A 12246-nucleotide genomic window follows, 5' to 3' on the forward strand; every position below is an offset into this window, starting at 1 on the left:
TTAAATGTAAATATTAAGGGCATTGCCAGAATAAGTCTGTTGCTTATTTGTAAGGCGTGATTATTTAGATTAACACAAAATCAATGTTTACACCAGGAGCTAATCATTATTTTACAGATAGTGTGTGTTAATTATTCTCAGATAAAACAATTCATTTAATTTCTTTGTGGACTTATTTCAAAAAGGACTTTAAACTAGTATTCTCCAGAAGTAGGCTTGTATTACTTATTTATTATTTTCATCAATGATTATAAAGTGCCTACCTGACCTTCTCCTTCAGGGAGAAAATGCTCTGCTCCTGGACTTCCCTGGTAATGTATGATTGCCAGCACCTGTGGTGAGCTACTGTAGGTAATTGATAAGAAAGGCAATCCTACATTACCAGGGAAGTCCAGGAACACAGCATTTTCTCCATCATGCAGAGGGTCAGGTAGGCAACCCGGGCTTACCATTTGGAATACAATTCTACAATACATTATACCTTTTGCACTGCCAAAAAAGTACCTACTATCAGCTCATCCGCTAGATGGCCAGTACAGGTAATGGGGTGACTATGCAAAATGTCAGGGCACTTCAAGAATAAATGTAACATTTTTAATTAAAATGTTCTTGCACAAAAAGCTGTGCTTGACTTGTCTCTAATGCCGTTATGGCTCGTCACTAAAGGTGCCTACACACTGGGTGATATTTTGAACAATATTGCTCATTTTTCCCCTCTGAGTGATAGCATTCAAAATACTGCCCAGTGAGTATGTAACAAAAGATGCGCACTCCCACAGGTCATTTACAAGTGTTTGTGTTGTCGGTACATTCAGCTCAATTTTGGCTATGTTGTTCACAAAAAGGTGCATATCGTTCATTGTGTATGCACAATATAGTTTGTCCAGGACACTGAATAGTTCAAGGGAAATTGTTCAACAATATATTTCACTGAACACATCGCCTAGTGTGTATGGGCTATAACACTTCTCATTTAGCTGTTTGTCACCCAGGGGCAGAAGAATTAAACCTGGAGATAAAAACGAAGGTGATAAACGCAACAGCCAACCAGCTGCTAAAGCCCCGTACACGCGGTGAGATTTTGACTAAGCGATTTTGTCTGAGTAATGATAGTTTATAATCTAGTCAAAATTGCTTTGCCTGCAAAAGTTATCTATGCTATGCTAAGCAATCTATGCTAGACAATATTGAATAAACTGGAGAAAAGCTGAGAGATTCTGTCTAACCTTCTAGGCAATTTTGACTATCTATTCAAACTCTTCTGCCAAAATCTCACCGTTTGTACACCCCTTTAGTGTCTTTTTCAAACCTAGCCTGTAACATGACAGTTAGGAGCTGATTTGCTAGTGTATTATCCCCTTCAATTTAAACTCTTCTCCAGGCTTAATATATCTGCCCCCCAGTCTCTTCTCTGTCCTAACCCAATTATCCCTGGTGCTTTCTGCCCTTACCACCACTATGTACTCCCTGAATCACTGTGTAGTTGTTGGAAGGAAGCTATGCGGTTACATTGTCTGCCTTATTTAAACCTTGCATCACAAGTTCTAACACACCTGCCAAAAAGGTACATGGAGCCCCTGCGACACTGAGTACATCAATGTACCTGGAGGGTCAAGTAATGATACATTTATAGATTGATCTAAAACCTATTCAGAAGCGGAGTGAATTCACACAAGTCCTTTTCTCTATTAAACAATGATACAACCTTATGTATCTAAATTAAAATCATATAGATTGTAAACTTGCGAGCAGGGCCCTCCTATCATTTGACTGCCTGTAACCACCAACTATTTCTAATTGTAAAGTGAAACAGAACCTGCTTCACTGTATAAGAAATTGTTAATAAATAATAATGTAGAAGATTTTACTTTACCTTTCCTGTGGGTAGTTTATTCCACCCAGGGTAATCCTGCCCAGTGCACCCAGAAAGGCTGCCTGCCTGATGTATTAAGCCACAAGGTGCCCACACACTAGAAAGATCTGCAATCTTAAAATGTGTGCATAAATTAGCCTTCAAATCTTTCATCCGTCCTGGACAAAAGATTTCTGGCAAGCGCACATCTTTACCAAAGATTTATCTTAAGATCCCATGTGCGTTCCTATGGATCTTTTGCTAAATCTTCTAATCTTTCATGCATGTAAGATCAGAAGATTTAGCGAGAGATCCACAGGAGAGCGCATCCGATCGATATCGGACAGTTATCGGAAAAAATCAGCCGATTTTTCAGCCGATCGTTTGGGAAATGGCCAATTGGCAAAACAATTGTTCTAGTGTGGGCATCTTTAAGAAGAGATAAAATTTAAGGTGATAACGCACCAGCCAATCAACTCCTAAAGCTGCCATACACCTAAAGGTGCCCACACACTAGAAACATCTGCGATCTTAAGATGTGGGCATAAATAATGCTGCCCATACACTTCTGAGATATTGCATGCAATCATTCGATTTCAACCACATCTGGCCGATAAATCGAATGATTGTATGCACAAAATGTGTACCATTCAACACAATGCATGGGCACGCCGATGGAATGCCGAATCTCACGGTCTTATGTGCTGCACATAATATTTATCCAATTGCAGGAGCAATCTCATGTTGCTTATTTAGCCACATGCGATGCTCAAAACCAATCCGCTGGTGGGGGGCGGAGGGAACGCTTTTTCAGCAGCGTGGGGATAGGGGACCGGAGGGACTGCAAGCGGCATGGGAGACGGCGGGTAGAGGGCGGCATGGTAGCTGTAATGCTAGTGGGCGGTGGGGGTCAGTCAGCGGTGGCGGCAGATAAGTTTAAAAGGTACTTGTGTCGTTTCACGGCGCCCGATATATCAGATGCGATATTGGCCGATATATTTTTTTTACCTGTTCATAACCCCACTATCCACTACGCATGGATTTGTGTCCCCTCGCGGGGCTCGCTACGCTTGCCACGCTTCGGGCTCGGAGGCTCACTGCGCTCGTCACACTATATAACATCTACTCCATGCATTAAAAAATATGTTTGCTCACTGCGCTGGAGATATAAGAAGCAGCTCAATTGAAATAACGTTTGGAAAGTTTTGGGGAGATGAGCGCTAATAAGAAGAATAGAGCAATAAGAATAGGGAAAAAAGTAAGAAAAACACCTGAAAATAAAAATGGGTTAAACATGAAATGCTTACAGCTCTTTTGAGCTAATGTGGATGTCCGTGGGTAGCGTGTATCTAACTTTCCCTACCTCAGGTGCCGGCACCGAGTGCTTGCGGGGTGAGAGAGATCTGCTTTCTGCGGCTGGTTGAATTGCCGCACGTCTTCTCCTCTTCTCCCGTCAGCGCGGTGTCACTTCGGCGGCGGGTGCCGCTTTAGAAAAGATGTTAATCCGGCTGGAGTCCAGAGGAGTGGGGCACGCTGGGGGACCACGGAGCTGCCTTCTACGCGTTTCGTGCTGTTAAGCACTACCTGAGGTAGGGAAAGTTAGATACACGCTACCCACGGACATCCACATTAGCTCAAAAGAGCTGTAAGCATTTCATGTTTAACCCATTTTTATTTTCAGGTGTTTTTCTTACTTTTTTCCCTATTCTTATTGCTCTATTCTTCTTATTAGCGCTCATCTCCCCAAAACTTTCCAATCTACTCCATGCATAGTGGATAGTGGGGTTATGAACAGGTAAAAAATAGCATAGGATCGCATCGATATATATCGTCCGATATTGCATCTGATATATCGGGCGCCGTGAAACTACACAAGTACCGTTTAAAACATTGGGCAGACCTCTGATTGGCTGAGATAGCTCAGCCAATCAGAGGGCTGCCCAGTGTTTTAAACACTTCTGCCGCCACCGCTGACCCCCGCCGCTCGTTATCATTACAGCTACAATGCCGCGCTCTACCTGCCATCTCCCATGCTGCCAGCAGTCACTCCGAACCCCTATCCCCACGCCCATAGGTCTGCGCACATTGAGTGTTAGGGGTGCACAGGCACCCCCTAATGCTGTGCCCACCCTTATGAACACCTCTGCCGCTAGAATACCAGCAATATGTATCAATGTTTCCCCTTTTACTTACGATTTCTACACACCCTGTTTTAATAATACGCACTGGACTATGATCTGAGTTATCCTCTTCTCATACTACATATTGTCCCCTTTTGATACCTGCTTAATAGATGTCAATATTCCTTATCTGCAATAATCACTGTACCCTTTTATATATGGTTGTGCTCTGTGTGTAGTTATGTAGATCTGTCACCAAATATATGTGCTGCGTTGCTATATCCAGGGGGAGAACCAAACTTAGCCGAACTTAGGGTTATATAGCCCTCGTTATAACCTTTATTATTATCCTGTGTTCTAGAGAGGTCTGTAAATTCCATCATAGGTACACTTCAACTGTGAGAGACAGAATGTGGTAAAAAAAAAAAAGAAGGAAATCACAGTGTTTGATTTTAAGGTATTTATGTAGTAGCGCCCAAATAGCATACATACTCTAGCTTAGGGGAATCGCATCGGCCTTTTTATGGGCCGTGCGATGTGATTTTCCTATGTAATTTATTCACTGCTCTCTTGGCCCCGGCGGATCGCATCGCACCTCCCGCAAAAGCGCATGCAATTTTATAGGGTGCGATGCCATTACATTAGCTATACACTTGTGTGACATACAATGAGGTTTTAGTCACACCCCCCCCCCCCCAGACACTATATAAAATTAACTCCGCGCCGACGTGGATAATGGGTGTATGAAAAGGTCGGAGGACGCATTCCGCCGCTCCTCGCCGGGCTCGCTGCCCTCACCACGCTTCGGGGTGGCGTGGATAGTGGGGGGGTGCTTAAAACCTCCATCTATGTCATACAAGTGTATAGCTAATGTAATAGCATCGCACCCTATAAAATTGGGAGGTGCGATGCAATGCGATCCGCCGGGGCCAAGAGAGCAGTGAATAAATTACATAGGAAAACCGCATAGTATCGCACGGCCCATAAAAAGGCCCATGCAATGCGATTTTCTTACGCAGAATAGCCCACTAAGTAAATTGCTTAGTGGGCGCCCGGCTACTACATAACTACCTACCGTATTTGGACAATCAAAAGGTAAACTCAATGCTTTGCAATATAAACTCGGTTGGCAATTACAGAGGTCGTTTCCTGTAGTTCTTGACCAGGTTTGCACTCATTGTAGCAGGTATTTTGGCCCACTCTTTCATGCAGATCTTCTCTAGATCTATCATGTTTTGTGGCTGTGGCCAGGCATCACAAACTTTCAACTCCCTCCATAGACTTTCAATTGGGTTGAGGTCTGGAGACTGGCTAGGACACTCCAAGACCTTGAAATGCTTCTTACGGAGCCACTCCTTAGTTGCCTGGGTGGTGTGTGTGGGGTCATTGAAGCCCCAGCCATGTTCCATACTTAGGGCCTTATTCTAGTTCACTCTTTCTGACAAAATCCTTCTTAGATGGACAAAACCTGTGCACTGCAGGTGGGGCAGATGTTACTTGTGCAGAGAGAATTAGATTTGGGTGGGGTTTTACTTCAAAGTGAGATCTATATTGCAGTGTAAAAATAAAGCAGCCAGTATTTACCCTGCACAGAAGCAAAATGACTCACCAAAATCTAATTCTCTCTGCACATTTTACATCTGCCCCCTGCAGTGCACATGGTTTTGTCCATCTAAGAAGGATTTTGTCAGAAAGAGTGAACTAGAATAAGGCCCTTAATGCTTTTACTGAGGGAAGGAGGTTTTTGGACAAAATCTCACAATATATGGCCGCATTCAGCCTCTCCTTAATATGGATTAGTCACCCTGTCCCCTTTGCAGAAAAGCAGCCCCAAAGCATGTTTCCACCCTCATCTTCACAGTGGGTATGGTGTTTTTGGGATGCCATTAGTCTCCCACCAAACACGGCGAGTGGAGTATATATACCAAAAAGTTCTATTCTGCTCTCATCTGACCTCATGACATTCTCCCAATCCTCCTCTGGATCATCCAGATGGTCACTGGCAAACTTTAGACGGACGTGGACATGTGCTGGCTTAAGCAGGGGAACCTTTTTGGGCGCTGCAGGATTTTCATCCATGACAACGTAGTGTGTTACTAATGGTAACCTCTGTGACTGTGGTCCCGGCTCTCTTGAGGTCATTGACCAGGTCCCCCTGTGTAGTTCTGGGCTGATTCCTTACCTTTCTCAAGATCATTGATACGGAGCCACAGGTCGAGGGAGATTGTCAGTGATCTTGTATTTCTTCCATTTTTTAATAATTGCACCTCTTCTTACCAAGCTGCTTGCTTATTGTGGAGTAGCCTTGTACAGCTCTACAATTTTGTCCCTGGTATCCTTAGGTATCCCCTGGTATCCTTAGAAAGCTCTTGAGGGTGTGGACAGGTGCTATTAATGCAGGTAACAAGTGGGGGATAGAAGAGCTTCTTAAAGAAGAAGTAACAGGTCTTGCTGGTTGGTAGGTGTCCAAAAAAAATTCCGCAAGAATTTACAAATAAATTGTTTAAAAATCATACAATGTGATTTCCTGTCTGTCCGTCCGTCCCACCCACCCCCCCCTCCCCTACACACATTCTGTGTCTCACAGTTGAAGTGTACCTATGATGGAAATTACAGACTTCTCTCATCTTTTTAAGTGGGTCACCTTGCACAATCAGTGGATGTCCAAATACCTTTTTGCCCAACTGTATGTGTCAATTTTACCTATTAGGAGCTAGGTCCAGAAGGGTATTGACTTATTAGTGTTGTTCATAGTTCTGCCATGTCCCTCTTCTACATCAATATTTTCAGTTAAACAGATTATTAAAATCCTACATTTTGGAGTCATTCAACCTTGTCTGATTTAGAGAAGTGTGTTATTCAATTCTACTATAAATGGGTTATATATTTAAATAAACTAGATGCAAATATTCATATTCTTCAAATCCATACCTCCCAACTTCTGGTAGTACAGGATCGGGACACACACGCGGCGAAGCCTGTGAGAAGGGGGTGTGGCCTCGTGGGATGACGTGTCCTAAGGCCGCCCCCCTATTTTAAACCGCTCTGCACCGCTGATTAGATACTGTGCGCATGCACACAGCGTCTATTCTCTCCAGGCTGGGGGGACTCCCAACTGCCCCCCCCCCCACCACGGGACAATGGCGGCCCTGGGCAGGATACGGGAACGCCCCCAAAAACCGGGACGTTCCCACGGTTAGTGGGACAGTTAAGAGGTATGCAAATCCATTGACTTTTTTTTATTTTTGTTTTGCATAGGAAAATCTTAGAATAAGTACAATAACTGGTTAATGTTGACTACTGATGTAGTAAGTTCTATATTGTTGTTCATATATTTTATAAACATTTAACTTTACTTTCTTTTTACCCCTTTTACCTATTGTGTTTTCCCTTATCTATGTTCTTATCTTTGTGTTTGTCATATCCTTCTTTTGATTACATTTGTTTTTTTTTTGCAGACTAATGTAGGGTACACACCAGGACGACCACCGTCGTCCACGACCGATAGACGACCATGGAACGATTTCCCTTGGACTTCCCGGGAGCTCCCAGGCAGTCCCCAGCAAACGATTAGCAAAAATTGTGGTTTTTTGGCGGAACGATCTGTATCCGATCCCGATGCGCCCGCGATGGTCGTTAAGATGGTCGGATCGCTGGTTTTTGTTTTTTTGCAAGAACACATGCTACCGTCGTCAGATTGGCCTTTGAAATTTGAATGAAGGGGCTGGACTAGCAGAGGGGGAGGACTAGCAGAGGGGGATAGGAATAGCAGCAGCCATTTTAAACCAGTGTATTTCTGCTTTGTTACTAGTGAGGCTTGGTTTATACCTGCTGAACGCTGGACATAGCTATTTACACATTACTTTGTTTTGCCTGCCATTACAAAGTGTATTTTAACCCTGCACTATGGAGAATGCAGTGATGGGTAGTCACCAGCAACAGTAACTGCTCTATTATGCAGTGTTGAAGCTCAGGCGTCAGAGAGCCCAGCGCAGGAGAGAAAGATCATGCTGGACAAAGCAGTGGCTACTTCAGCGTCAGACTCGTTCGCACATGCCACTGCTCAGGGACATCAGGGAAAATAACCCAGACGATTTTCATAACTTCTTGAGGATGGATGATGCCACATTCCAGGAATTGCTGCGTCTGGTGACTCCCCACATCGAGAAGCAGGATACCAAGTATCGCATGGCTATCCCTGCTGAGGAACGGCTGGTGGTGACCCTGAGGTTTCTGGCGACAGGACGGTCTCTTGCTGACCTAAAGTTTGGATCCCTCATCTAACCGCAAGCTTTGGGCCTCATCATCCCGGAGACCTGCAAAGCCATTGTGAAGGTGCTGCAGTACCAGTATTGCAAGGTAAGGATGAAATATACACCGTACACTTTATTGTGCAAACAAAATATTTTTATTTATAATTTAGGCCTAGGACAGAAACAGGTTTTTTAGGCCTTTCATAGGTAAAACATGTAAAATAGTAAATAGATTGTGTCAACACAAATATATTATAATACCATATATAAAACATATTGTACAAAAACACACACTATATATAAAGATTTAAGTATGTATGACCCAGTTTAAACTTTCCCAATAAGTACGGGCTACTGTGTGGCAGAGGATGTCTGCTGCAGATATGTAAAGGCTGCGGCCCACATGGCGCATGGCGCAGATGCAATGGCCCCGGCCCCATTGATGTGCGCCATACGCCATGTGAGCAGTGGCCATCACATACCTGCAGCTGAGACCATGTCTGCCGCACAGTACCCCATACTATTGGTAAAGACAAAAGGGCAATAAATGGAGTTTGCTATCCAGATTGAGGAGAATCCTGTTCTCCCTCTGGTAATGCAGGTACAGGTAGCAGCATATAAAAAAACAAAAAAACACACTCTGGTAACTTCTGGAACAGGCCCTTACAACAGTAGGGATAAGGTACTGTGTGGCAGAGGATGTCTGCTGCAGATATGTAAAGGCTGCGGCCCACATGGCGCATGGCGCAGATGCAATGGCCCCGGCCCCATTGATGTGCGCCATACGCCATGTGAGCAGTGGCCATCACATACCTGCAGCTGAGACCATGTCTGCCGCACAGTACCCCATACTATTGGCAAAGACAAAAGGGCAATAAATGGAGTTTGCTATCCAGATTGAGGAGAATCCTGTTCTCCCTCTGGTAATGCAGGTACAGGTAGCAGCATATAAAAAAACAAAAAAACACACTCTGGTAACTTCTGGAACAGACCCTTACAACAGTAGGGATAAGGTACTGTGTGGCAGAGGATGTCTGCTGCAGATATGTAAAGGCTGCGGCCCACATGGCGCATGGCGCAGATGCAATGGCCCCGGCCCCATTGATGTGCGCCATACGCCATGTGAGCAGTGGCCATCACATACCTGCAGCTGAGACCATGTCTGCCGCACAGTACCCCATACTATTGGCAAAGACAAAAGGGCAATAAATGGAGTTTGCTATCCAGATTGAGGAGAATGCTGTTCTCCCTCTGGTAATGCAGGTACAGGTAGCAGCATATAAAAAAAAACAAAAAAACACACTGTGGCCCTTGTGTGGCAGAGGATGTCTGCTGCAGATATGTAAAGGCTGCGGCCCACATGGCGCATGGCGCAGATACAATGGTCCCGGCCCCATTGATTTGCGCCATACGCCATGTGAGCAGTGGCCATCACATACCTGCAGCTGAGACCATGTCGATGGTAAATGATAAAATAGCCTATTTTTTAAGACAGATCCTCAAAAACAGGAGACTCTGGATCTTCTATCAGTAAAGAACTGTAGAATTGACGGTACTGGGGGGGTTGAGAAGGCTGTGTAGGTGTTGACTGGGTATGTGTTGGAATTGTGCTCGACTGGCCTGCTACGGTGGCAGGCGGAGTAGGCACTGGTGATTCTAATGACAGTGGTGTGTCTGGTGCACTACCCATGCCAACTATTTTAGTGCCACTGTTGAGATACCCTAAACTGCCATTATACACCAACTCCATGCATAACTTTTCAAAAGTAAGTTGCTGGTCCGGAGCCATGTTGCGAACACACTCTGCCACATAAGTGAAGTAGTTGTCATGTTTGTCCGGGTTTCTTTGCGGGACTTGCTGTGCCCGCATCATAAATTCTTCATGTGCTGATGGTTCTCCTTTTTTTCCTTTGCCACGCATTTTTTTGGCACGGGGGAGTGGTGGAGTGGGTTCCAGGGTGGGTGGCGGAGTGCGTGCCGGAGTAGGAACTTCGCTCGATGTGCATGCATTATCAGATAGGACAGATAGGTCTGGGGTTGCAGGTGGGTAGTCACCAAGCTGTAAAGAAATTGAACATGTTTACTAATCAATTCTATTTACTTCTAATTTCAGTTCCCTACCAGCGTGAATGAATGGAAAGTCATCGCAGAGGAGTTTGAACAGCGATGGAACTTTCCAAATTGCGGTGGAGCCATTGATGGCAAACATGTCCGCATAGCCCAGCCTATCAATAGTGGTTCCTACTATTTTAATTACAAGGGCTATTTTAGCATTGTACTAATGGCTGTTGTTAATGCGAACTATGAGTTTATCTTCCTGGATGTAGGAAGGAATGGCCGTGCATCGGATGGTGGCACTTTCAAGGACACAAAGTTCTACGAAAGGCTCATAGCGAACACCCTTCACTTGCCGTCTGTCCAGGAAACTAAACAGGGGCTTAACTTTGTTTTTGTGGCTGACGAGGCTTTTGGCCTGCACGAGCATGTCATGAAGCCATATGCGCAAAGGGGCCTGAACCATAACAAAAGGATCTTTAACTACAGGCTATCCAGGGCACGGCGTGTTGTGGAAAATGCTTTTGGCATCCTGGCTAACCGGTTTCGCATTTTCCACACTGCCATTAACCTGAGGGTGGACAAAATTGACTGGGTTGTCACGGCGTGCTGTGTCCTGCACAATTTGCTCCGCAGAAAAGCCACACAGCAAAGGGCTACAGGCACAGCACTCCAAGAAGACCAAGAACTGCCAGAGGAGGTAGTGCAGATATCCTCCTTGCAAACCCCAACACAACACTACACAGGGAGTGCACGAGCCAAACAGGTGAGGGAAGAGTACATGGCCTACTTTAATGGGGAGGGCGCTGTGGATTGGCAGGAGGAATCAATTAGATAGCCAAAAAAATAGACTCACCGATGCAGACTGCGAATTCTCCTCCTCCTGCGCCGTGACTTCTTGGTTTTCATGTTCGACCATCAGGACTACTCCTGTCCTCATCGACTCCTGGCTGAGGGTGAATGTCAACCGATCATAGTACCAGAGCGATGTTTGATACATCTCGTCGACTCCAGCACCAGACTTCTTTGCAGCCTCCACCTTCTTGTGTTCCTTTAAGAACACCGTGCGCAGATTCTGGATGCGTTTCCTCACCCATTCAACATTGTCCTCTGGGTGAAATGGAAGACTGTAGCGTGCCAAGTCCTCCAAGGCTTGGTTTCTTTTCATTTTGTTCGAATACTCTTTGGATTTTGTTCGCCACAGGCATTCGTGTGAACGATATTTTTCAATAAACCCTTCCAAAAACTCTTGTTCCTTTGCGTTGGACATTGGGACTGTAAAAAGATAAAACCATTTTAGTTGTTATAGTTATATCCATGTTTTGTTTCATATTTAAATTTTTATAGTTATAGTTATATCCATGTTTTGTTTCATATTTAAATTTTTATAGTTATAGTTACCAGTTTACCTAGTTCTTATGTTTTAAGTATTTAAAATGTTAATAAACTTTTATGAAAACCACTATACATTTTATTGTGCAGATTGCCATTCACACACACAGGTGAATGGGGCCTAGCAGAGAGGAGTGCATGGAATACTGCAATGGTGGACAATGGTTATATGTATATATCTATATATACACAAACACAGGTGAATGGGGCCTAGCAGAGAGGAGTGCATGGAATACTGCAATGGTGGACAATGGTTATATGTATATATACACAAACTAAACACACACACACAGGTGAATGGGGCCTAGCAGAGAGGAGTGCATGGAATACTGCAATGGTGGACAATGGTTATATGTATATATCTATATATACACAAACACAGGTGAATAGGGCCTAGCAGAGAGGAGTGCATGGAATACTGCAATGGTGGACAATGGTTATATGTATATATACACACATGGGGCCCACCCGAGCAAACAGTGACATGGTCGGGTGCACGGTTGCCAAACCAGTGCTCTATACACACTATATACATTGGTGGCAACAGTGGGCATGCATAGGAGAGCATTGGGAG

General features: G+C 44.5%; 1 protein-coding gene across 1 annotated transcript; it reads right to left on the bottom strand.

Annotated features, from left to right (window-relative positions):
• Positions 1–1497: 1497 nt before the first annotated feature.
• Positions 1498–11940, bottom strand: LOC146009676 (uncharacterized). Its single transcript, XM_083150133.1, has 3 exons — positions 11137–11940; positions 10028–10284; positions 1498–1603 (listed from the first exon to the last, which is right to left on the bottom strand). The coding sequence occupies exons 1-3, from the start codon at positions 11548–11550 to the stop codon at positions 1498–1500; spliced, it is 777 nt and encodes a 258-aa protein (XP_083006259.1). The 5' UTR covers positions 11551–11940.
• Positions 11941–12246: the final 306 nt, after the last annotated feature.

The sequence above is a fragment of the Crinia signifera genome, chromosome 6, assembly GCF_055691185.1.
Source record: "Crinia signifera chromosome 6, ASM5569118v1, whole genome shotgun sequence".
Taxonomy (NCBI): Eukaryota; Metazoa; Chordata; class Amphibia; order Anura; family Myobatrachidae; genus Crinia; species Crinia signifera.

Coding starts and splice junctions, on each gene's coding strand:
- LOC146009676 (XM_083150133.1), bottom strand. CDS start 11,550: ATGTCCAACGCAAAGGAACAAGAGTTTTTGGAAGGGTTTATTGAAAAA. Junction 10,285..11,136: donor AGAATTCGCAGTCTGCATCG/GTGAGTCTATTT, acceptor ATTTCTTTACAG/CTTGGTGACTACCCACCTGC. Junction 1,604..10,027: donor TACTTCACTTATGTGGCAGA/GTGTGTTCGCAA, acceptor TTGACCCTCCAG/GTACATTGATGTACTCAGTG.